General features: G+C 41.2%; 1 protein-coding gene across 1 annotated transcript in view; it reads right to left on the reverse strand.

Annotated features, from left to right (window-relative positions):
- Positions 1 to 1,871: 1,871 nt before the first annotated feature.
- The window catches only part of LOC143289004 (glutathione reductase, mitochondrial-like), a 24,760-nt gene continuing 304 nt past the window's right edge, over positions 1,872 to 26,327 (reverse strand). Inside the window, exons 2-12 of the mRNA XM_076597752.1 lie at positions 25,679 to 25,794; positions 22,914 to 22,983; positions 21,980 to 22,112; positions 20,341 to 20,395; positions 18,305 to 18,404; positions 16,572 to 16,658; positions 15,543 to 15,677; positions 13,929 to 14,040; positions 10,257 to 10,388; positions 8,806 to 8,939; positions 1,872 to 6,693 (exon numbers count right to left, since the gene is read on the reverse strand). Coding sequence (XP_076453867.1) covers positions 6,544 to 6,693; positions 8,806 to 8,939; positions 10,257 to 10,388; positions 13,929 to 14,040; positions 15,543 to 15,677; positions 16,572 to 16,658; positions 18,305 to 18,404; positions 20,341 to 20,395; positions 21,980 to 22,112; positions 22,914 to 22,983; positions 25,679 to 25,794 — 1,224 coding nt within the window. The 3' untranslated portion in view covers positions 1,872 to 6,543. The remainder of the gene's footprint in view (positions 6,694 to 8,805; positions 8,940 to 10,256; positions 10,389 to 13,928; positions 14,041 to 15,542; positions 15,678 to 16,571; positions 16,659 to 18,304; positions 18,405 to 20,340; positions 20,396 to 21,979; positions 22,113 to 22,913; positions 22,984 to 25,678; positions 25,795 to 26,327) is intronic.

Genomic DNA, 26,327 nt, shown 5'->3' on the forward strand with positions numbered 1-26,327 from the left:
AAGGTGAAGGTACGGGGTGCCGGGGTCACAGCTTAAGAGGGGGGGGGGGGGGTCGGGCGGGGGCGGGGGGGGGGGGGGGGTGAAGGAGGGTTGTGTGGCTCGTTTTCGGGAGAGGGTGTATTGGATATCCTCTTTTAGTGTCCTCGCTTCTTGTGACTTGGCAAGAGGTCATGTTTGCTGCAGAAAGAATAAAAACAAAAAAAGCAGCAGACAAACAAGAAACAGCGATATTGACTGCGTCGCTGCATCTGTTGTTGTCCATGATGATATAGAAGATCGAATTGCAGTGGTTGTGGTAGGCTATGGATATAGTTGGTTGTACTGTACTTTTTTTTTTTTCTTACTGTGGTTCTCATTCTTTGCAAACTGGTAATGTTTCTCTCTGTCTGTGCCTCTACGTCCAAGTACATGAATCATCTCATTAGTTTGGCTGGTCACTACATGATTCTGTGTGTGTGTGTGTGTGTACATTATGTGCGCGTGCGTCCGAGTGTATGTGTGCGCGCATGTGTCTAAGATGTGGTTATACTGATGTGTGTTTGTGTGTATGTATGTGAACGCACGTTTGTGTGTGTGTGTGAGCGTGCATATGTGCGTGGTTGTGTGTGCGTGTGTGTTTGTTTTCCTTCCCCCCTATCTGCTCTTAATTATTCATTATCTTTACTTATCTCTTCCTTCTTTTTTTTTTTTTTTTTTTTTTTGTAAGACAATACCTAGCTGTTGTGTCCCCCCACTTTGGGGGTAAGCGGGAGACCCGGCACGTGATACCCAGTGAGCCATTAGCACTGACAGTAATCAGAGGGTTATGCTGACAGCTAATGGACTGCACCAAAAGCCATTCCACTTTCTGACCTCTTTTGACTGCTAGACAACCATACCGTGAAGGGTATGGGTACACATCTCCATCATTCCTTCCGTCAGCGCGTTCGGGAATGTGTGTTTGTGTGCGTGTGTGTGTGTAGGTGGGTGTGGGTGGATGTGTGTGTGTGTGTGTGTGTGTGTGTGTGTGAGCGTTCATGTGTATGTTGGTCCTGTCCGTTTAAACCGTTGTTTGAGTAATAAGTTTGAAATGAACGAACAGAAGAGCAAACTGAATGACGATCTGTAACACTTGGAGGTATCCCTGCCATAAAGTAATACATGACAAACTGCGCATATCTGAAGGTTTGTTTTCACCTTCATAACACATGCTCACAAACACACACACACACACACACTCTCGCACACTCATGCGTTCACACACTCACACGTGAAATGGTAGTACTACTACTTCTACAACTACAGCTACTCACACACACACACACTGTTTAAATTATGTGAAATGACAGTACTACAACTTATACAACAGCTACTGCTACTTCTGTCACCACACACACACACACACACACACACACAGACAACTCCCCCTCTCTCTCTCTTTCTTTTTTTTTTTTTTTGGCCAAATTTAATGTAACTAGGGTTAACATACTGATATCAAATCAACCAATTCAGTTTGTGTATTATGTATGCATGTGCGTGCACACATGTGTATGTGTGTTTACTGCATGTGAGTGAGTATGAACGTGTGTGTGTGTGTTGTGTGTGCGTATACTGCATGTACATGTGTGAGTGTTTGCGTGTGTGTTTGTTTTCCTTCCCCCCTATCTGCTCTTGCAAGTATATATGCAAGACTGCGCATGCATACACACTCTTGCTTGTTACTGTGTAACATCTATGTGCAGTGTGCCTGTACTGTACACAAACACAGCCCTTTATTTTTTGGAAGTATGTTTTGAGCTGTACCATAAACTCTGATAGCAGTGTGTGAATCAAGGAAGGAACAAAATGCACAACCACTCAGTCAAGTACACACAGACACCAATATCAGAATAAACTCTTCTGTATTTTCAAATCTTTCACAGCTGAAGTTTTAAATCTGGTAACACGGCAGACAGTGAACAGTAAATATATAGTCTTTTCCACTAATTCCAGTCAACAAGAAAGTATTTTCTAATCACAGCACAGAAACAGACAAACCCACCTGTACAACCGCAAAATCAGAAGACAACAGCAGAAATGTTAGTTGTTTTTTTCTGTTTAATATAACCTCTCAAACAGTTGTATGGAAAAAAAAATTAACAAGTGTAAGTATAAGGTATAACCAAATGGAGTACATACATGTACACAGCAAACTGTGAGTCTATGCTGTCTGCAGCAAAAGCAGTATAATTTCTTTGACCAAAGAGAACACACACACACACACAATATATATATATAGATATATCTAACACTGAAAGAAAGAAGAAAAAGAGATCATCACATGATAAAAAAAAAAACAACTTCAAATAAGTTTGCACAGCAGATAACGGTCTTTTTTACTCAAACTGTGGTGCCATTGCTCTTAAAAGTAAACTGCAAGAACATCTCATTTGTGGAACTGGCTTTCACATGCAACTTTTTTTCTTTTTCTTTATGACACGTGTAATATGATGTGCATTACATTCAACTCTTTCAAAGGTTCAACCTCTTGAGAGTGCAGCATATTCATCTGATGAGAATCAAAAGCGTGAACACCTCATGAACAACTTAGCAAGTAAAGGATGGACAGGGCTAGAATTAGTAGGACAATTTTCAGCAGCAAAATCTTCTTTTTTTTTTTTTTTTAACTTTAAGCCAAGATGTTACTGGAATGTTGGTCAAAGTCTTTATTCAAATACATAACATTATGGTTGTTAACAGACTGATAGCTTTTTCCCCTCTAAATCAAAGCATGCTGCTTACAGCCCAGCCGATTTTCCCTTCAGGTTTCAAAATGTGGAGTGATGGCCTAGAGGTAACGCGCCCGCCTAGGAAGCGAGAGAATCTGAGCGCGCTGGTTCGAATCACGGCTCAGCCGCCGATATTTTCTCCCCCTCCACTAGACCTTGAGTGGTGGTCTGGACGCTAGTCATTCGGATGAGACGATAAACCGAGGTCCCGTGTGCAGCATGCACTTAGCGCACGTAAAAGAACCCACGGCAACAAAAGGGTTGTTCCTGGTAAAATTCTGTAGAAAAATCCACTTCGATACGAAAAAAAACCAAATAAAACTGCACGCAGGAAAAAATACAAACAAAAAAAAGGGTGGCGCTGTAGTGTAGCAACGCGCTCTCCCTGGGGAGAGCAGCCCAAATTTCACACAGAGAAATTTGTGATAAAAAAAAAAAAGAAAAAAAAAAAAGAAAAAAAGAAAAACTCTATGGCAAACACATCAGCCAAGCAGCTAACTTGGTGAAGTGGTTACATCGCTGACTGATGACAGGGAGGACGTGGGTTCAAGCCCCTTTAGAAGTGAGGGTGGTTTTTTTTCATCCTGTGGCCGACTGCTATCCAGGGTTACAAGACTGAGACCACAAAGCATCATCCACTGCAAGGAAGTGCCTATTTTTTTTTTTTTTTTTTTTATAATTTATTTTTTTAAATTTTTTAATTTATTTATCTAGTTATTTATTTTATTTCCATTATTATTATCATTATTATTTATTTATTTATTTACTTATTTTTAATTATATTATTATTATTTATCTATTTATTTTATTTCATTCTATTTATTTTATTTTTTATTTTATTTTTTATTATTTATTTATTTATTTATTCTCAAAGCCTGACAAAGCGCGTTGGGTTACACTGCTGGTCAGGCATCTGCTTGGCAGATGTGGTGTAGCGTATATGGATCTGTCCGAACGCAGTGACGCCTCCTTGAGCTACTGAAACTGAAACTGAAACTGCCTTTGGGAGTGTTGCTCAAATTTACACTGCAGGTGTTTGTATTTCTGAGCCTGGTGGACACTGTGATCACCTATGAGAGTACAGCCTTGTCCACAAGTCCCAAGTCTAAATGGACATCCCCCATCATCATCAAAACAGAGAAAACAAATGTATCAAACTTCTGGGGGCACACATGCACAAAAAAATATATAACTGTAAATATCAGGCCAAAAGTTCATTTGATATATATCCTTGAAACCAAAAACATATTAACAGCTCAGCCATGGTATCAAAAAAGAAGCAGATAAAAAGATGCTTTTTGGTGGAAACTGATTAAATTGCATGATTGTTGCTGTACAGTGAGGTATAGAGAAGGAAATGCTCTTTGGCAGTATTTGATTAATTTGTACGATTGTTGTCGTATTGCGAGATACCACATGTACATTCATGATTGGATATGCTCAGTCGATCGATCAAACTACACAGCATCAAGTTAAACTCTTAACAAAAGATATCAAAACCTATGGATGCTTTCTTTTATGTGTAAACTGTTCATCAAAATGTTGTTGGCTTTCTTTCTACTCTGTCGTTCTAAAGGCAGTAACACAACATACATTCCATCAATCTTGTCATTAAACATGGGCATTCCATAATGAAGTCTAATCATTTTCTTGGGAATATTAGAGGTAGGTAGATTTTTTTTTCAGTCACACACTAAATGCAGAATCAACAAAAACTTATCATGTAACAAGTGTTGTTTTATTTTCAACCATCAACCAAATCAACAGCACAGCAAAAAAGCATTCAAGAGCGAAAAGCATTAAAATACAATGTTACAAAAAGAAAATCATATTGAATCACTCAGTACCCGTGAAAGCTACTCAAATACGAATAACCTCTAAAATAAATATGAAAAAAAATACCCATCAGAAGATAACAAATCTTAAAACATTCTTCTTGACACCTAACAGTTTATATTACTTTTTTTTTTAATGGCTAGGAATACAGTCCACACATTTTTTTCCCTTTTAATAGGCACTGTGGTCCCATACACACTAAACAAAAAAAACTACAGCATGAAAGGTCAGTTATACTTCAACAAATCTAGGGTAATAAAGGTCAGTTACAATACTTACACCTTATTTTGAATTAACAAAAACAGATATGAATATTATGTGTTCTACCAGGTACAGCCACTCAAAAAGATATATTCCCTGCTATTTCTCAGTTCCAATGTGGTCGTTCATGTCCTCGATTATACACAAAACGAAACAGAAAATTCCTCTCTGACCACTCCAAGATAATCAAAATTACAACATTTCTGACCCTCTACCCTGGAAAAGGTACAGAAAGATCGGCCGAGATCCAGTCAAACCCTAACATGGTAACAGTCACCTCAGAAAACATGTTTCACTCTAGAGATTCATGTCGTGATGACAAAAATATTTGAGAATGACTGGGTGTGAATTCATAACTATGCTTTCCACAGGACAAAGAACTATAATCATAACGATGGAATATTAAAACCATGGCATTTACTGTATCACAACACTGAAGGAATTGGAAGAAAAAAAAAAAAATCTTAAAAAAAAAAAGCACTTCAACAGAAAAATCAGAAACACCGAAAGAAGTTTTGATTTGAAATTTGCGCATATTTATTTATTAAGTTATCTGAAATAAATGTAGTACACTTCATCCAAATACATTAACACTTTGGTAGACAGATAAAGAATAATGCGCATGAAAAAGAAAATGATGGCAGAGAGCAGATCAACGAAATCCACAGCAAAGATTTTTTTTTTTTTTAAGCCAAAAAAGAAGACAAAGAAATAATAAAGAAATTGCAAAAAGATTTTTCAATATTTAAGACACACATTGTACACAAAGTCACATCCTTTATGATGTTCATAAACAAAACATGACAAATTTTCTACAGCCAGACAGTTGAACAAGTGAACAAACTCGCAGGGTTTATTGCATAGTGAAGAGTTCTGAATATATCAAAAACCAAAAGGATGAGAAATAAAAAAAAAAATTAAAAACATCACAAAAGGTTTTTTTCCGCAGCCAAAGGTGGATAGCTGAAGAAGAAGACGTCACACAATTTATCACAGGGTGACAAGTCCCTAACGCCAAAGACCAACAGCTGAAGATGACAAAACCCCAGGGTTTATCGCATGGTAAAGAGTTCCATATTCTGTCAAAAAAACTAAACAAAAAAGGATGACAAAGAAATAAACACACTGCAAAAGAATTTTTCTAAACAGCTGAAAAAGGCAACTGTTGATATTTGTCAAAAAAAAACTAAAGCATGACAAAGAAATAAACACACTGTAAAAATAATTTTCTAGAAAGCTGAAGAACGTACCTCTGTCACACAGCCGATCGCATGGTGATGGTTCCTACAGCATCAGAAGATGATACGGTCCTGGAGTTATCTCATGACGGCGTCACAGGGATTATTATCGCCATGTTGACAAATTCTTTCAGCAGACAGACAGCAGAAGAAGAAAACAGAGTCCCAGGGATTATCGCATGGTGACCAATTCCTACAGCCAAAGACCAAACCCCCTGACGAAGAGAGTCCCGCAGACTATCCCTTGCTGATGGTCCCTAAAGGCAACAGATGACGACAACAAGCGACAAAGTGCCAGGGATCACCGCAAACTACAAACAGCAGATGGCGACGAAATCCTAGAGATTATCGCATGATGACGAGTCCTACCGACAGGGGGTTACCACATGGTGATGGTTGTGATGGTTCCTACAGACAGCGGACGACGCCGAGCCAGGGAGTCCCAGGGATCATCATCATCATCATCGCATGGTGACCAGCTCCTCGGAGGAGGTTGGGTGGATGGCGACACAAGCGTCAAACTGCGCCTTGGTGGCCCCCATCACCATGGCAACAGAGAAGCCCTGTAGCATCTCGTCACAGCCCTGTCCCACCATGTGTAGCCCCACCACCTGTAACGCACAGTCATCACGACGATGATGGTGATGATGAGAATAATAATGATACTGCTACTCCTACTACTAATGATAATAACCCTAATATTAATCGTCTCATCACAGCCCTGTCCCACCATGTGTAGCCCCACCACCTGTAATGCACAGTCATCATGATGATGATGGTGATGATCAGAATAATAATGATACTGCTACTTCTACGGATGATAATAACCCTAATATTAATCATCTAATCACAGCCCTGACCCACCATGTGTAGCCCCACCACCTGTAACGCACAGTCATGACGATGATGGTGATGATGAGAATAATAATGATACTGCTACTCCTACTACTGCTACTACTAATGATAATAACCCTAATATTGATCGTCTCATCACAGCCCTGTCCCACCATGTGTAGCCCCACCACCTGTAACGCACAGTCATCACGACGATGATGGTGATGATGAGAATAATAATGATACTGCTACTCCTACTACTGCTACTACTAATGATAATAACCCTAATATTGATCGTCTCATCACAGCCCTGTCCCACCATGTGTAGCCCCACCACCTGTAACGCACAGTCATCACGACGATGATGGTGATGATGAGAATAATAATGATACTGCTACTCCTACTACTGCTACTACTAATGATAATAACCCTAATATTGATCGTCTCATCACAGCCCTTTCCCACCATGTGTAGCCCCACCACCTGTAATGCACAGTCATCATGACGATGATGGTGATGATGAGAATAATATTGATACTGCTACTCCTCCTACTACTACTACTACTAATGATAATAACCCTAATATTAATCGTCTCATCACAGCCCTGTCCCACCATGTGTAGTCCCACCACCTGTAATGCACAGTCATCATGATGATGATGGTGATGATGAGAATAATAATGATACTGCTACTCCTACTACTAATGATAATAACCCTAATATTAATCGTCTCATCACAGCCCTTTCCCACCATGTGTAGCCCCACCACCTGTAATGCACAGTCATCACGACGATGATGGTGATGATGAGAATAATAATGATACTGCTACTCCTACTACTAATGATAATAACCCTAATATTAATCGTCTCATCACAGCCCTGTCCCACCATGTGTAGCCCCACCACCTGTAATGCACAGTCATCACGACGATGATGGTGATGATGAGAATAATAATGATACTGCTACTCCTACTACTGCTACTACTAATGATAATAACCCTAATATTGATCGTCTCATCACAGCCCTGTCCCACCATGTGTAGCCCCACCACCTGTAATGCACAGTGATGATGGTGATGATGAGAATAATAATGATACTGCTACTCCTACTAATGATAATAACCCTAATATTAATCATCTCATCACAGCCCTGTCCCACCATGTGTAGCCCCACCACCTGTAATGCACAGTCATCACGACGATGATGGTGATGATGAGAATAATAATGATACTGCTACTCCTACTACTAATGATAATAACCCTAATATTAATCGTCTCATCACAGCCCTGTCCCACCATGTGTAGCCCCACCACCTGTAATGCACAGTCATCATGACGATGATGGTGATGATGAGAATAATAATGATACTGCTACTCCTACTAATGATAATAACCCTAATATTAATCGTCTTATCACAGCCCTGACCCACCATGTGTAGCCCCACCACCTGTAATGCACAGTCATCATGACGATGATGGTGATGATGAGAATAATAATGATACTGCTACTCCTCCTACTACTACTACTACTAATGATAATAACCCTAATATTAATCGTCTCATCCCAGACCTGACCCACCATCGGCACACATAAAAGAACCCATGGCGACAACAGGGCCACCCCTGGTGAAGTTCTGCAGAAAGATCAGCCTTGATTATATTATATAAAAAAAAACACACAAAAAAAAACACACACACACACACAAAACGACTCAAGCTTGCAGACAGAAAAATTATCTTTAAAAAAAAAAGAAAAAGAAAGAAAGCAGGAAAAATGCACCAAGGAGAGCAGTCCAAACTCACACAGAGAAACCTGTCGTGGCAGAAATTACTAACTCATTCATCAGTACGGGCACTCCTGATTTTGGGTGTCCTGATATACAACTCACTTTCTCTGTGGGCAGCTGGCACACCAGTTTCATCTGGCACCGGAACTTGGTCTCCGTCACAGCGTAGTACATGGGGAGAAAGTTGGACTCGTAGACCTTGACGTTCTCTTTGCCAAACTTCTTTTCCGCTTGTTCTGGACACACATAGGTTTTCGTCGTCGTTGTTGTTGTTGTTTTTTTTTACATTGAAAATATAACAATTAACAAAAAAAACAACAAGTCAAAAGTGCTACCTTGAATTAAAAGACAGAATAAAGAATTTTCTCACCCCCCCTATACTGTCCCCTATAAAATGAAATAATCACAGTCAGTACAGTGAAATACAAGACAGAATAAACATTTTTTCCCTGGACTGTCCCCTCTGAAATAAATAGTCGAAAGTACTATGAATCAAAGGACTGAGTAAACAATATCAAAAGCAAAACAAACAATAGGAAATAATGAAAATCCACATGGAGTATGTATCTCAAGAGAAGCATAAATGTATATCTTCAGTATTGCGATCATGATCTTTTTTCTTCTCTTCGTTTCAGTGTTATCATTATCATTATTACTGGGTTCATGAATATATATCTTTAGTACTGTGATTATTATTATTATTGTCATTACTCGTCTGGGTTCTTAAATATGTCTTTGTTACAGTAATCATTATCATCATTGGGTTCATAAACATTTGTCTTGGTTACTGTTATCATTCTCATTACTGGGTTCATAAATATATGTCTTTTTTTACTGTTATCATTATCATCATTACTAAGACTAATAAATATATATTTTGTCTTCTTCATCGTCATTATCGGGTTCATAAATACTTGTGTCTTTGATTATTGTTGTCATTATTATCAGTATTGGGGTCATGAATATGATTACATTATTGTTTTAATTATCATCAGCATTACTGGGTTCATACATATATAATTTTGTACCTGTTCTCATCATCATCATCTTCATTGTCATCATCATCATCACTGGTGTCATCATCATCGTTACTGTCATCATCACTGTAGTCATCAACATAATAATAATAATAATAATAATGGATACTTATATAGCACACAATCCAGAAATCTGCTCTAGGTGCTTTACAAAAACGCTTTTGTTAACATAAAACATTACATCAATGTTACACACACACACACACACACACTGCATACATACATTTTAACACACATGTGTATCTAACAGCTACCCTAACACATACGCACACACAGGCAGGCACAAACTTACACAAACACACGCACACACAATACACATTCATATACATGCATGTAGTTATGTACACATACACATGTACACACACATAGTCAAGCACAGCTAACTAGCAAAGGAAGTGGACCTGCCACAACTGAACTTATTGCTGAGGGAAAAGGTGAGTTTTGAGACGAGATTTAAAAGATGCGAGGGAATCGGAAGGACGGAGGTTATCAACATCATCATCATCATCATCTGACCTTGGGACATTCCCACGGTGCCCACAGGGGGGTGGGAGAAGATGACGGTGGGGATGTTGTCATAGTTCAGCTTCCAGTCCTCCTTGTTGTCAAACAGACGGTGAGCCAGCTTGCGACCCGCTGCTATGGCAACTGGAACACACAAAAAAACAAGAGAGGCAAGGCCTTCAAGACTCACTTGTCATACACTTAAAAAAAAAAAAAAATCCAAGCTTTTTATGTATTGAATATAATTTCAAAATGTAATGTGTAAGATGAGAATGATCAGTTTAAAGCAAATTAACTCCCCTAGCATTAATTACAGAGTAATTTCCCTTTTTTACTATCTGCACCAAAAACGTTTGCAAAATAAATAAAACTTCCATGCTTAGCAAAAGAAGTTCCTGTTTGAACAAAAAAATGATAATAATGACTGCTCTTGTTGTTGGATCAGAATATCAGATCAAAGTGCCAAGTTTGGAGAATACAAAAAATATAACAGTAAATGTAGTTTGCATATAATTAGGCTTCATTTTTAAAAAAATTTTTGTGCCCATCCCAGAGGTGCAATATTGTTTTAAACAAGATGACTGGAAAGAACTGAATTTTTTTCTATTTTGGTGTCAACTGACAAAGTATTTGCAGAGAAAATGTCAATGTTAAAGTTTACCACGGACACACAGACACACACACACAGACAACCGAACACCGGGTTAAAACATAGACTCACTTTGTTTACACAAGTGAGTCAAAAACAGAACCAACAGCAGCACATGAGTGTTTATTTCAGACGCACACAGTGGAGCCATGGATAGAGGTAAATCTGCCTGACTAGGGGGGGCTGTCTAGTCTCCTTGGGTTTTAGCCCCCAAATATGTCCAGGGTTTTTCACTTAACACCCCCATCCCCGACCCCCTCACTACACCTAGAGTGGTGGCCTGGGCGCTAGTCTTTTAGAGACGATAAACTGAGCATCCCTATGTGTGCAGCGTGCACTTAGGGCACATGAGATAACCCACATCGCTAGTCTTTTAGAGACGATAAACTGAGCATCCCCACGTGTGCAGCATGCACTTAGGGCACATGAGATAACCCACATCGCTAGTCTTTTAGAGACGATTAAACTGAGCATCCCACGTGTGCAGCGTGCACTTAGGGCACATGAGATAACCCACATTGCTAGTCTTTTAGAGACGATAAACTGAGCATCCCACGTGTGCAGCGTGCACTTAGGGCACATGAGATAACCCACATCGCTAGTCTTTTAGAGACGATTAAACTGAGCATCCCACGTGTGCAGCGTGCACTTAGGGCACATGAGATAACCCACATCGCTAGTCTTTTAGAGACGATAAACTGAGCATCCCCATGTGTGCAGCGTACACTTAGGTCACATGAGATAACTCACATCGCTAGTCTTTTAGAGACGATAAAACTGAGCGTCCCATGTGTGCAGCGTGCACTTAGGGCACATGAGATAACCCACATCGCTAGTCTTTTAGAGACGATAAACTGAGCGTCCCATGTGTGCAGCGTGCACTTAGGGCACATGAGATAACCCATGTATACATCGCTAGTCTTTTAGAGACGATAAACTGAGCATCCCCATGTGTGCAGCGTGCACTTAGGGCACATGAGATAACCCATGTATACATCGCTAGTCTTTTAGAGACGATAAACTGAGCATCCCCATGTGTGCAGCGTGCACTTAGGGCACAGAGATAACCCACATCGTTAGTCTTTTAGAGACAATAAACTGTGCATCCCCATGTGTGCAGCGTGCACTATGGCACATGAGATAACCCACATTGCTAGTCTTTTAGAGACGATTAAACTGAGCATCCCACGTGTGCTGCATGCACTTAGGGCACATGAGATAACCCACATCGCTAGTCTTTTAGAGACGATAAACTGAGCATCCCTATGTGTGCAGCATGCACTTAGGGCACATGAGATAACCCACATCGCTAGTCTTTTAGAGACGATAAACTGAGCATCCCTATGTGTGCAGCGCGCACTATGGCACATGAGATAACCCATATCGCTAGTCTTTTAGAGACGATAAACTGAGCATCCCCATGTGTGCAGCGTGCACTTAGGGCACATGAGATAACCCACATCGCTAGTCTTTTAGAGACGATAAACTGAGCATCCCTATGTGTGCAGAGTGCACTTAGGGCACATGAGATAACCCACATCAACACACGTTTGGAATAATCAGTCAACATTCAATATTCATAGACTTAGCAACGTTATAATGAATAAACTAGAATATGGATATGTTTTATTCTGGAAGAGAAACAAATCTGAAAATAAATCTAAACTACTATTCTATAATAAAGTTACTCGTGAATACAGAACCAAGCCTTATTTGCTTGAAGGATATCTTAATTATAATCAAAAACAATCACTGTGCAAATTAAGAATATCCTGTCATGATTTAGCAATAGAAAAAAAGGCCAATATTTCAATATTCCAAAAGAAAGGAGCTATGTTTACAATGTCAAACAATAGAGGATGAATTTCATTTCTTAGATGACTGCGAATTATACAAAGAAATTAGAATAGAATTCTTACAAAAAAATTCAAAATTACATTCCAAATATTATTAAACCCAGTCAGCTAATACTGGAAGACAAACCTGTGGGACAGTTTGGGAAATTTGTCAGTAACTGCTGTCAAAAACGCCATAGCGTGCAACAGTGATTCAATGTCTTGTTCAGTATTTATCTATTTTGTTTTGCTTTTTTTGTGCGTGGTTTCATGTAACTTTGCATGCGTGTCTAATAAACCTTGTTCTGGTTTAATTGACATTAAAATTGATTCTGAAAAAAAAAAATTTTTTTAAAGTCAACAACAGGGTTGTTCAAGGCAAAATAAAAAGGAAATTTTCTATCTAAAATTACGTTTAAATAACATACTTACCGTGACCCAACTAGTGCAGACTCCGGCAGGGGTCTGACATTCCTGTCCTGTGCAAACTACTATCCGCCTATGCGGAGAAAACGAAAGCAACTACGGCCAATAACCTCCCGGAAGTAGGTAACCTCCCCTTTGTCCTGCTGGCTAGCGCCCTCTTTTCTGGCAGCCATCATGACTCCTGTTCCTGTGCTCTTCATACGGCTAAGTTTTTTTTTCGTATTTTCTGTCTGTCTGTCTGTCGATTCTCTGGCGTTCTTGTTTTTTGTCAAATTATGTCTCCAACCAGGTCACATAATTATGTAGCTCGATTGGGCGATTGCGCTAAAATTAAGGCATGATCGCAATCGATTCGCTGACACTCTGGGCCCTCTACTCCTGGCCCTCTCAACAACGCCAACCCGCCGCCTCCTCCACTTCGGAGGGAGCGGAGGAAGTGGAGGAGGCAGCGGGTTGGTGTTGTTGAGAGGGCCAGAAGTAGAGGGCCCAGAGGAAAAATTTGCTTTGATAGCAGAAGAAATACTCTTGCAGAAAGACAAAAACCAAGAGAAACAAGACGGGAGGTGCTGATCTGCAGCGATGCAATCTTCCTGTAAAGAACAGGCCAAGTTTCGTACAGAGAAGTCTGTTGTGAGGGTGTCCCCATTTTTCCAAAGAAAAAACCTTGAATGTGCAGATTACTCTCTGTATCTCCACAACGGCTTGATGAAATTTCAAACAGTAGATGTTGCCAACGATAATCTTTTTTTTTTTTTTTCAACTGAAAAAACTTACCAGGAGTAAGGAGAGCTTTTCCACAAACATCTCCCAAGGCGTACACATTGGGAACGTTGGTGTTCTGGAATTCATCGACGATAATGTGACCCTTTGGATCCATTTGTACCCCCTGTAAACAGGTAACGCTCAGTAAGTAAACAGTAAACATAGCAAGTATATGATAGATGATAAAGAACAAATAAGAAGAACCTGTCAACAGAGACATAGCTAGTATTTGATAGATGATGAACCTGTCAACAGAGACATAGCTAGTATATGATAGATGATGAACCTGTCAACAGAGACATAGCTAGTATATGATAGATGATAAAGAACAAATCAGAAGAACCTGTCAACAGAGACATAGCTAGTATATGATAGATGATAAAGAACAAATAAGAAGAACCTGTCAACAGAGAACACAAAATAACAATGAACATTGTACACAAACAATTTCTGTGTGTATGACAATCCGTCGTGACTGACTGACGATGACCACCAGAACACAAGAGAAGACCAAAGAAGTCCCGGACTATCTGGGCTAGAATTTGATGACAGTGGACAGTGCCTTGCCCAAGTTAAACAGTAAATAAACCATCAGCTATAAACAAGAAACGGACCACTTACATCCAGCTTCTAAGGGAAGTAACTCCCAAATAATGTGCATTTTAAATCAAATTTTAGGTAAGGTTACTTCCCTTGCCATGCTCAAGGTAGTTGATTGTTCCTCAAAAAGCAAGACACACACACACACACACACACACATTCACAGAAGAAAATTTGTTTTTTAACCTGGCCAAAACCACCAGCATTGCTAAATACCACTTTACCAAAATTCAGGCCCGTCGTCTAATTTACTGTGTGAGTGATTTTTGACTAACTTGTGTAAAGAAAGTGAGTCTATGTTTTAACCCGGTGTTCGGTTGTCTGTGTGTGTGTGTGTCTGTGTGTCCGTGGTAAACTTTAACATTGACATTTTCTGTGTAAATACTTTGTCAATTGACACCAAATTGGGCATAAAAATAGGGAAAATTCAGTTCTTTCCAGTCATCTTGTTTAAAACAATATGGCATCTCTGGGATGGGCACAAAAAAAAAAAATGAAGCCTAATTATATGCAAACTGCATTTACTGTTATATTTATATTTTTTGTATTCTCTAAACTTGGCACTTTGATCCGATATTCTGACCCAACAACAAGAGGAGTCATTGTTATCATTTTTTGTTCAAACAGGAACTTCTTTTGCTAAGCATGGAAGTTTTATTTATTTTGCAAACGTTTTGGTGCAGATAGTATAAAAGGGAAATTACTCTGTAATTAATGCTAAGGGACTTAATTCGCTCTAAACTGATCTTTCTCATCTTAAACATTACATTTTGAAATTATACACAATACATAAAAAGCTTGGATTTTTTTTTTTCCAGTGTATCACAAGTGAGTCTTGAAGGCCTTGCCTCTCTTGTTCATGCTGGCTCTGACAACTGGGAGGGCACTGGTTGGAGCCCCATCAGAAAGTTGAATGTGCTCTGAGCTCCAATGGAAAGACTGGGACCACTCAGCTCAGGGTCATCCACTTTGGGAGGGTAGGGTTATATGAAAACGAAGAACAAGCGAAAAAATGTGAAGGCTTACCAGGTTCTGGAGGCAAAGTGTATCACTGTTGGGGACCCGACCCACAGCGAACAGCAGACAGTCGACGTCATCGATGGTGCCGGTGGTGGTGTCCACCTTCAGCCGACCGTCGGCGCCTTTCTCCACAGTCTTCACCTGCCCTCACACACACATGCAGCCCCTCCGCTGTCAGCATCACCACTGCTGGACACTGCAGTCCAGGCAGCACTTTGTACTCCCATCAGTGTAAATGCACTACGTTTTCTGTGTGGACCAATAATAATAATAATGGTACTTATATAGCGCTGAATCTTGTGCAGAGACAAATGTAAGCGCTTTCGCACCAGTCATTCTCACGCACGCATAACTCTAAAACTGGAGAAACTAAAGACAAGGAAGAGGCAGGGAAGGGAGGCTATTTTGGGAAGAGGTGGGTTTTAAGGCCAGACTTGAAAGAGCTGAGTGTGGAGACTTGACGAAGCGAAAGAGGAAGTTCATTCCAACTGCAAGGTCCAGAGACAGAGAAAGAACGGCGGCCAACAGTCGAGAGTTTGAATCTGGGTATGCGTAAGTGGAGTGGATCCGAAGCTGATCATAGTAACCAGCATTGTGTGAACAGCTGAGTACACCACATCATACAGCAAATGCACACTGCGTCATCAAAAACTTGCTCAATCTCCTTGAAAACTCTGGGGAAGATCACGCAGGCTAAATCCATCAAGTTAAACGCATTAAATGAGAATGCAATTGATTGAGAAAGTGAAACTGATCATGCCCACTGCAGTTGGGAAATAGCTGTACTAGGTCCAAGGGAAGCAACTGCGGTGTCACATAATTCAGTACTTGGGGTACAAAGTTTGAACACTCATGGATAAAATGATAACCTGGTTTTCACAAGTATTTTTTCACTGCCCACCTCTATTTTTTTTCTTTTTTTTTTTATTTCCATTTTCTCACATACAGACTGGTTGAAAAGTCTTGTCCCAAGCAACTCAAGTGAAGGGTTATTCCTGGCAACAGGGAATGTGCCTCCGCTAAAAAAATACTGACCTGCGTTCGCTTCTTGACCTTGAGTCCAGCAGCTTCCATGTTGTTGGTGACGTTGGTGGAGATGACACTGTCAAATGTCCGCAGAACCTGTTTGGAAGAGACAGTGACGGCTGCAGTAATAAGTGTTGTCAATACGTCAATGCACGACAATGCGCGACAATGCGCTACAATGTGCAAGCCTCTCATCAGTGTGACAACAGGCCAAACATCGAAACACTAGGACCCGTCCGGTCCAGCCGATTCTCACGCTCTGGCTTACAGTTGCTGTGACGGGATCAGCTAAGCTATCCAGAACTGTACTCACTGACACTGAGGAGCGATGATCACAATAAAATCATATTCATAAGAAACACGCAATTGCTTCCCCTAGCATCACAAGCAACAACACGCACGAGCAATCTCAACCACACATTCATTCAAAGTGCCACAAAATAAATGCTATTACATAAGCAGTCAGCCCAAATTGTCTCCCATGCCTTTCAGTACCATTACCCTCAACCCACTCTCACCAACCTGCCCCCCCTCCCACCCAACCTCCCCACCACTACCTACTTGCCACTCCCTCCCTTTTTACGCAGCCACACAAGGGTTAATCGTACCATATTTTTTACACCGGCAGTGCACAGAGGGCAATTCATTTTAGGCCACCATAGGGCCACACTGCAGAGGAGGCTCTGACCTGCAGCCGAGTCATTCTAGTGAAGTTTCAGCGGTGCCTGTTCTGGTTCAGATATTCCTCAACATCACCAACTAACAGTAGTAATCATGTAGTTGCTCAACCGGACTGAGTTTGCAGTGGAGACCAATGATAATAATAATAATAATAATAATAATTCATAACTTTTCTATGGCACGATATCCAGTACTAATGCTGCTCAAAGCGCCTTACATCATCGAGCCAGATATAAACATAACATAAAACACTACCACAGCTCAATCCAGTGCGTTCACAGAATGAATAAGAAAGCATGATCCACCAAACAATAAAAAATATCAAGTAAATAATGCTTTGATTAAAAAGAAATACATTCCTTAAAAACACAAATCTTTTAGATACACACATTCATGTGCCAATGATTACAACCATCAATCGTTTCCCCGAGTCTGTGTGGAAGTTAACATTAACTCACTCAGTACGGCCAGTCCTCTCTTCTCCTCTACACAGACCCCTCGGATGTCCAGTGGGTGTCTGAATGACCCAACCTTTAGCTTCCGTCGTCAGAATTGTGGTATTCTTTGTCAACATTCACCTCTTCAGTATAAGAGCCTACCGCTTGCAATATTTTGATGATGGTAACTGGGGTGAAACGCTGTTAACGTCGTCTCTTTCGCCGTTCGTATGGAGAGAGTTAAATCATGCATCTGCCTGGGACAGCGAAATTCTGCCAAGTGATGAGAGATACAATTAGGATTTTTTTTTTTTTCCTAAACAGACCTCACTGACCTTAAACATTACATTAAAAATGATGAGTCAAGATATGGAAAGGCTAATATGTTTTACACACAGTGTGAAGGTCTCACACTATCTACATCCGCCCGTGTGGTATTTTGTCGGAAAAAATATAGTGCAGTGCTTTTCATGTACATTCATTATCATCATGCACCACGTCGCAGTCACAGTTAGCGAGAACACATCTTACAGAAAGAATACACACACCACACTACACACACACACACACAGGCAACCACGGCATTCACACCACACACGCACAAATCCACCCATGCACCATTACCTGATCATAGCGGATCAGGATGCTGGTGTCTGACCCAAGGGCGTTGAAGATCCCTGCTAGCTCCACTGCTATGTACCCCGCTCCTACCACCACCACTTTCCTGGAACAGTTTCACTTTCACTTTCAAGGAGGTGTTGGTACCAATCTATGCAAACTACTCCACATGTGTTTAACTTTTTTCTTCTTCTTTTTTTTTTTTTTTAAAGAAGCATATGCTGGACATAAGCAGAGATACAAAATGCTGGTCACGCTTTCAGAGCCTACTAAACTATAGACAAAACAAATGAATGAAAAACAGATAGATAGATAGATTGATAAACAAAAGAAAAAATATACATTGAGAGAAAGATATTGTGCTGCATCTGATGGGCTTGTGGTTAAAAAAGTGTAAATTGGGAGATGGTTTACATTTTGTGATGTGGTGCAGTGTGATGTGTTACATGGTGTGGTGCTGTGCAGTCAGTGTTGTGCAGTGCGGTGCGGTGTGGTGTGGTGTGGTCTGCTGTGCTGAACTTTGCTGTGTGGTGTGGTGTACTGTGGTGTGGTGTGCTCTGCTGTGCTGAACTTTGCTGTGTTGTGTGGTGTGGTGTGGTGTACTGTGGTGTGCTCTGATGTGCTGAACTTTGCTGTGTGGTGTGCTCTGCTGTGCTGAACTTTGCTGTGTTGTGTGGTGTGGTGTACTGTGGTGTGGTGTGGTGTGCTCTGCTGTGCTGAACTTTGCTGTGTGGTGTGGTGTGATGTGCTCTGCTGTGCTGAACTTTGTTGTGTGGTGTGGTGTACTGTGGTGTGGTGTGGTGTGCTCTGCTGTGCTGAACTTTGCTGTGTTGTGTGGTGTGGTGTGGTGTGATGTGCTCTGCTGTGCTGAACTTTGCTGTGTTGTTTGATGTGGTGTGGTGTGGTGTGATGTGCTCTGCTGTGCTGAACTTTGCTGTGTTGTTTGATGTGGTGAAGTGTGGTGTGGTGTGCTGAACTTTGCTGTGTTGTGTGGTGTGGTGTGATGTGTGATGTGCTCTGCTGTGCTGAACTTTGCTGTGTTGTGTGGTGTGGTGTGGTGTGGTGTGTGATGTGCTCTGCTGTGCTGAACTTTGCTGTGTTGTGTGGTGTGGTGTGGTGTGCTCTGCTGTGCTGAACTTTGCTGTGTTGTGTGGTGTGGTGTGGTGTGGTGTGATGTGCTCTGCTGTGCTGAACTTTGCTGTGTTGTTTGATGTGGTGTGGTGTGGTGTGCTCTGCTGTGCTGAACTTTGCTGTGTTGTGTGGTGTGGTGTGATGTGTGATGTGCTCTGCTGTGCTGAACTTTGCTGTGTTGTGTGGTGTTGTGTGGTGTGGTGTGGTGTGGTGCGGTGTGGTGTGCTCTGCTGTGCTGAACTTTGCTGTGTGGTGTGGTGTGGTGTGGTGTGGTGTGTTCTGCTGGGCTGAATTTTGCTGTGTTGTTTGATGTGGTGTGGTGTGCTCTGCTGTGCTGAACTTTGCTGTGTTGTTTGATGTGGTGTGGTGTGGTGTGGTGTGCTCTGCTGTGCTGAACTTTGCTGTGTTGTTTGGTGTTAGCCCCAACAATCAGCTTATATCACATATTGACATAAGTTTACATTTGGACCAACAGTAAAGTGAGAGCTGTATTATCAATGGTTTCTCCAGTCAATGGGAAATCATTTACAGCTTAGCCTTTTGTGAAGGGCTATGACTCTCAAACTAGGAGGCAAAACTGCACTGGCTCTTAGTGCTGCAGCCTTTTGGGCTAGTTGGCCTTTGGGAACCATCCCAACGCCGACTGTCCTAAAACCCTCTTGGCCGAGAGAGTGGGGATGTACTTGGGCAAGACACTCTCCACTATAAACAAATTCTAGCCCAAATAGTCGGAACAGCAGTTGCCTCCTCTGTAAAATGTTTGGTGTGGTGTGGTGTGGTGTGCTGTGCTGTGCTGAACTTTGCTGTGTTGTTTGGTGTGGTGCAGTATTACGTTGTGTCGTGTCGTTTTAAGGCTGGTTTCACGCTTTAAAAATGTCTGGATAGTACAACCCACATTCAAACACACTCACTTTGGGAGGGTTTCCAGGTCAAAGAAGCCATCACTTGTGATTCCATGCTCGGCCCCTGAAATTTAAAGCGAGTCATTTTCCTTGCAATTTTCACGTGAGACGAATGTGTGAAATTTTCACATGAGAAAAATGTGTGCCCCATATTTGCATCGTTTCAGTCTCTTATGTATTGCCACAGGTTCTTTTTTCAGTGTGTCAAGTGTGTGTTCCAAACAGAGCCTCAGGTCATTGTCACATCTGAATGATGAGAAGCTAAGGTCAGCAAAAAACATGCCTCAGGACAGAAATTCCCGTCCCTTTCTGGCCAGCAATAAACATGTCCCAGGACAGAAATTCCCGTCCCCTTCTGGCCAGCAATAAACATGTCCCAGGACAGAAATTCCCGTCCCTTTCTGGCCAGCAATAAACATGTCCCAGGACAGAAATTTCCGTCCCCTTCTGGTCAGCAAAAAACATGTCCCAGGACAGAAATTCCCGTCCCCTTCTGGCCAGCAAAAACACGTGCCCCAGGACAGAAATTTCCGTCCCCTTCTGGCCAGCAAAAACACGTGCCCCAGGACAGAAATTTCCGTCCCCTTCTGGCCAGCAATAAACATGCCTCAGGACAGAAATTTCCGTCCCCTTCTGGCCAGCAATAAACATGTCCCAGGGCAGAAATTTCCGTCCCCTTCTGGCCAGCAATAAACATGTCCCAGGGCAGAAATTTCCGTCCCCTTCTGGTCAGCAAAAAACATGTCCCAGGACAGAAATTCCCGTCCCTTTCTGGCCAGCAATAAACATGCCTCAGGACAGAAATTTCCGTCCCCTTCTGGCCAGCAATAAACATGTCCCAGGACAGAAATTTCCATTCCCTTCTGGGCAGCAATAAACATGTCCCAGGACAGAAATTTCCGTCCCTTTCTGGCCAGCTATGAACATGCCCCAGGACAGAAATTTCCGTCCTCTTCTGGCCAGCAATAAACATGCCCCGGGACAGAAATTTCCGTCCCCTTCTGGTCAGCTATGAACATGCCTCAGGACAGAAATTTCCGTCCTCTTCTGGCCAGCAATAAACATGCCCCGGGACAGAAATTTCCGTCCCTTTCTGGCCAGCAATAAACATGCCTCAGGACAGAAATTTCCGTCCCCTTCTGGCCAACAATAAACATGCCCCGGGACAGAAATTCCTGCCTGCATCATTGTAGGAATTTCCGTATCCAAAAATCACTAAATCCATGTGAAATTGTCGTAACTGAATAGTGTGTTCATTTCCCTTTGAGAAAAATACAGTTCATACAGTATTTTGAATGCTGGAATTTTTTTTTCAACACTTATTACCCTCCATGACCAAAACATCCCTTGGCAAATGTTAAATGTCTTTCTGAGTGTGAACGTGTGCGTGACTGAACTCTGACTGAATGACACAGGAAACAAATGATGAGCGCCCAATGGCAGCCGTCAGTCAGCTCTTACCCAGGTAGGCAGCCTGTTGTGAGAATGACCCCGAGTTTGTAAAGCGCTTGGTCTTTGACCGAGGACAGGCACTGTATAAGAATCCATATCAAATCAAATATCAAATAGTTGCCACTGAGCGTAACACAGGCCCTGGCACTGAAAGGGTTCAGGCAGGAAGAGAAAGTGGACAGGGCTGAAGACGCACCAGGAACGTCCGGGATGATGGGTCGTCCCCCAGTGGCAATGACGATGTGATCAGCGGAGTACGTCTCTCCCCCCACCTCCACACACTTGTCCTCTGTGAACCGCGCATGACCCACCAGCGTCTTCACTTTGGACTGGGGGGCACACAGCATCCTCATGATAACCATACTACTAATGATGAATATTATGATAATAATAACGATCCTTCCCACCTTTATGAGTTTCTCCTATTTTAAATACCCTCCATTCTCTGTTTTGAGAAAATTACAACAACAAAAAATTAAAAACAGACTTTGACTTGTTATTACCTTTTGCTAATTTTGAGAATAATGGACATTCCATTACAAAATGTAATTCATCTCCTAATACACCCATATCACAGTTTCGGCAAGTGTGTGTTTCTCAAGTAGTGTTCTGCCTGCCAACTTAAACTTATAATCTATGATTACTACAAATAAACTGAGATAAATGCATGACAAACACATCTGGTCATTGAAAAATAACTTTCTCTTTTCCAAAGTCAGTTTTGTTTTTTGTTTTTTATTTCTTTTATTTCAAATACACATTCACTGCTATGCGCAATTCACAACTGATTCATGCCAGTTTCAAACAAATTACTGGGGCATTCTTCATCACGTGGCCATGCAGACCAAAAAAATGTAACTGAAGTTAAGGACATGCACAAAAAAACGTCTGCTCCTTACAATCAAGTGAACAGAAAAGTCCTCCGCACACGTAACTCTATACATTACATATGGTATAAATTAGTCAAAACAACAGGGTTCAGACACTGCAGGCTTGCACAACAATTGCAGTACTGTCTTGCAACATTTCAGTTATCATCTTTGGCTCATAAAAGTAGGATATATCTCTGTGCCTGGGTTCTTAACATCATAGTTGAACTGATCATTTCCATCCGCCAACATTTTTCTCACCTTTCCCAGATTTGTTTCATAAATTCCATTCAGTCTCTTGATATAATCATCTCGGGACTTCTTGATGCGACTGAAATAGAAATAAAAATGTACGTTAAATCACCTCACATTTTCGTCTTGGCTGTGACCACAAATGGCAGGAGTTCAAGATTCAGAAGAAGCAGCTTTTTTTTTTATTGTGCAAACTGAGTTAAACCTTCTGTAAAGCTGCGAGACGGCAATTGCATAATACAATTTTTGACAAGATATTTTTGATATGATTGAATATATACTAAAAAAAGAGAAAAAAAAACAACTTTTTTTGACAAGATATTTTTGATATGATTGAATATATACTAAAAAAAGAAAAAAAAGAAGAAAAAAAAAACCCAACTTTTTTTTACATAGTGCTATGGATCAATGAAACTGGAAAGCCATCTACTTCAGACATTTGCTGCAGTTTAAAACAACACAGAATATTTCAGAATTCTAGTTTCAGCCCTTTGTAAAGTCACAACATAATTAGAGTAAAGTTGTTCCAAGCTTTCAGTTTCACCTCTTCATTCTTTGTAAAGTTGAACTTACTTGAAGTTCATAACGACAGTAAAGTCAGCTCTTTCCACCACCCCCCCCCCCCCCCCCCCCCACAAGTAGTAATACACAACAGTTCATTTGAAGACTATTCAAAGACGGCTGACCTGCTACATCTGTTCTGAAGACTAGCAAAAGACCCCGAAGGACACTGCCCACACACTCAGGAGCTGAAAAGGGTTGACGGGCGCAATAGCCGAGTGGTTAAAGCGTTGGACTGTCAATCTGAGGGTCCCGGGTTCGAATCACGGTGACGGCGCCTGGTGGGTCAAGGGTGGAGATTTTTACGATCTCCCAGGTCAACATACGTGCAGACCTGCTAGTGCCTGAACCCCCTTCGTGTGTATATGCAAGCAGAAGATCAAATACGCACGTTAAAGATCCCGTAATCCATGTCAGCGTTCGGTGGGTTATGGAAACAAGAACATACCCAGCATGCACACCTCTGAAAACGGAGTATGGCTGCCTACATGGTGGGGTAAAAACGGTCATACACGTAAAAGCCCACTCGTGTGCATACGAGTGAACGTGGGAGTTGCAGCCCACAAACGCAGAAGAAGAAGAAAAGGGTTGAGAGACAGGTGACAGGCAATAAACAGGGCTGCAGATTCAACTGGACCGATAAAGAAAACAACTGTGAAGTTTGTATACAGTCAGCCAGAAACTTTGTCATGGAAATCAACGGATGAGGTGTGGATGGATGTAGTACGTCTGTCCGGTTTGGGTTGCTCTGTTGATTAGTTGAATGGCTGGAAGGTTGGTAACCGGTTGATTGTTTGAATGAACCTGACCAAATCACTGGACAAAAGGGGAAAATTTTCCTCCTTCATATTTAACCGTTTGACTGCATAACCGTAGTCAAATGAGATCAGTGTGCCATGAATTTGAAAAGCGAGAACTACTATTCTGTGGTACCTCTAAATGGTGTCATTGATTTCAAATGTATGAAAAAAGCAACGCAGTTCCAAGGGGAAGAAGTCCAAATAAAGAATGGTGACTGATGTCTGGTATCTTTCTGAACTCCTCCATATCTATACCCTGTCTCGCCAGCTCCGTTCTTCCTCTGATACTCGACTTCTCAGGATACGTCACGTCAGAAGTAAGACCTATGGACACAGATCGTTTTCTTTTCAATCGCCAAAGACGTGGAACAAGCTCCCTAATAACCTCCGTCATTCTGATTCCCTCACATCTTTTAAATCTCGTCTCAAAACTCACCTTTTCCCTCAGCAGTAAGTCCAATTGTAGCAGGTCCACTTCCTTTGCGTTAACTGTGCTTGACTATGTGTGTATACATATGTATGTGTACATAACTACATGCATGTATATGAATGTGTATTGTGTATGCGTGTGTTTATGTAAGTTTGTGCCTGCCTATGTATGCGTATGTGTTAGGGTAGCTGTTCGATACACATGTATGTTAAAATGTATGTGTGTGTATGTGTGTGTGTAGTCACATTCTGGTGTGTGTATGTAACATAGATGTAATGTCTTATGTAACAAAAGCCTTTTTGTAAAACACCTTGAGCAGATTTCTGGATAGTGTGCTATATAAGTATCCATTATTATTATTATTATGTCTTGACCTCTAACGTCAGTTCCGTGTCCTCAGGTGACAGCCCTTCACTGACAAACACACTTGTCAGCAGCAGTTAAGGGGTCAATGGGTTCCCTTTACATGAAGTTTTTTTTTTAAACTGAGGTAAAAAGGGACATAAACACCAAGTGATCAGGTTCTCTCCAAAGGCAGAGTTGAAAACCACCATTCATGATTATTATAAAAGCCCACCTGCATGGGTGAGTGAGTTGTTTCACATGAATGCTGAAGGTAAGATGGAGGAAGGAACACACACACACACAGAGATTTGCACACACACACACACATACATGACTGACAAACAACAAATAGGTTCCCCTGGAAGCAGTATTAACCAGCATACTTCTGTGTGCCTGTTATATGTGTGTGCGCATCTGTGTGTGTATGTGTGTCCCTTCCTCAGTGTATTTGTGCATGTGTTTATTTGTACATGTGTGTGTGTGTGTATGCATGCATGTGCATACATGCATGCAAAGTGAATTTATATGTTCCTTTGCATTAAATTCACAATCATTTCAAATGCAGCTCAAAACTACACTTTAGGAATGCACTAATAAATATTTTACCATCAATATCATTATCATAATTATTATCATACCTCCAATCAAACCCTTTCAGCTCCACATCAAAACCATATTCCTTGTGATCGTGGATCATCTCTGCATGCATGGCTGTGTTGAACATGACTTTCTTTGGCACACACCCTACATTCACCTGCCCCAAAAGAAACAGATTCACACAAATAAATATAATGTTGTAACAGATATATTGCATGTATATTACATGCTTATTGCAGACAATACATGTCCTGTCTACAATCTGTCTACAGATCCACACATACACACACACACTCATGGTATGTCTGTGTGAACCCTCTGTGTGTGTGTGTGTGTGTGTGCAAATCTCTGTGTGTGTGTGTGTGTAAAACTGTTCAATGACACAGTGTGTGCATAAGCATCTGTGCATGCAGGTGATTGTGTTGGAGAGAAACACAGTGTGGCAGTCATACTGAGAAACCGTCTGTTCATGCAGTTTATAAAAGTTCTGTAACCTAGCAGTATGTACTCAGTATCAGTATGTGCAGATCATGACCTATAAAATCAATCGCAGGACACAGTCCTGAAGAACAACTAAAAGTGGGGGTGGGAAAAACCAACAACAAAACAAAAACCGACATGGGTAATTATTTCTTGTTTTAAAGAAATGATCTACGGTCTAGACGAAACAGATTTACAGGCGACACGAAA

The sequence above is a fragment of the Babylonia areolata genome, chromosome 13 (genome assembly GCF_041734735.1).
Source record: "Babylonia areolata isolate BAREFJ2019XMU chromosome 13, ASM4173473v1, whole genome shotgun sequence".
NCBI classification, from domain to species: domain Eukaryota; kingdom Metazoa; phylum Mollusca; class Gastropoda; order Neogastropoda; family Buccinidae; genus Babylonia; species Babylonia areolata.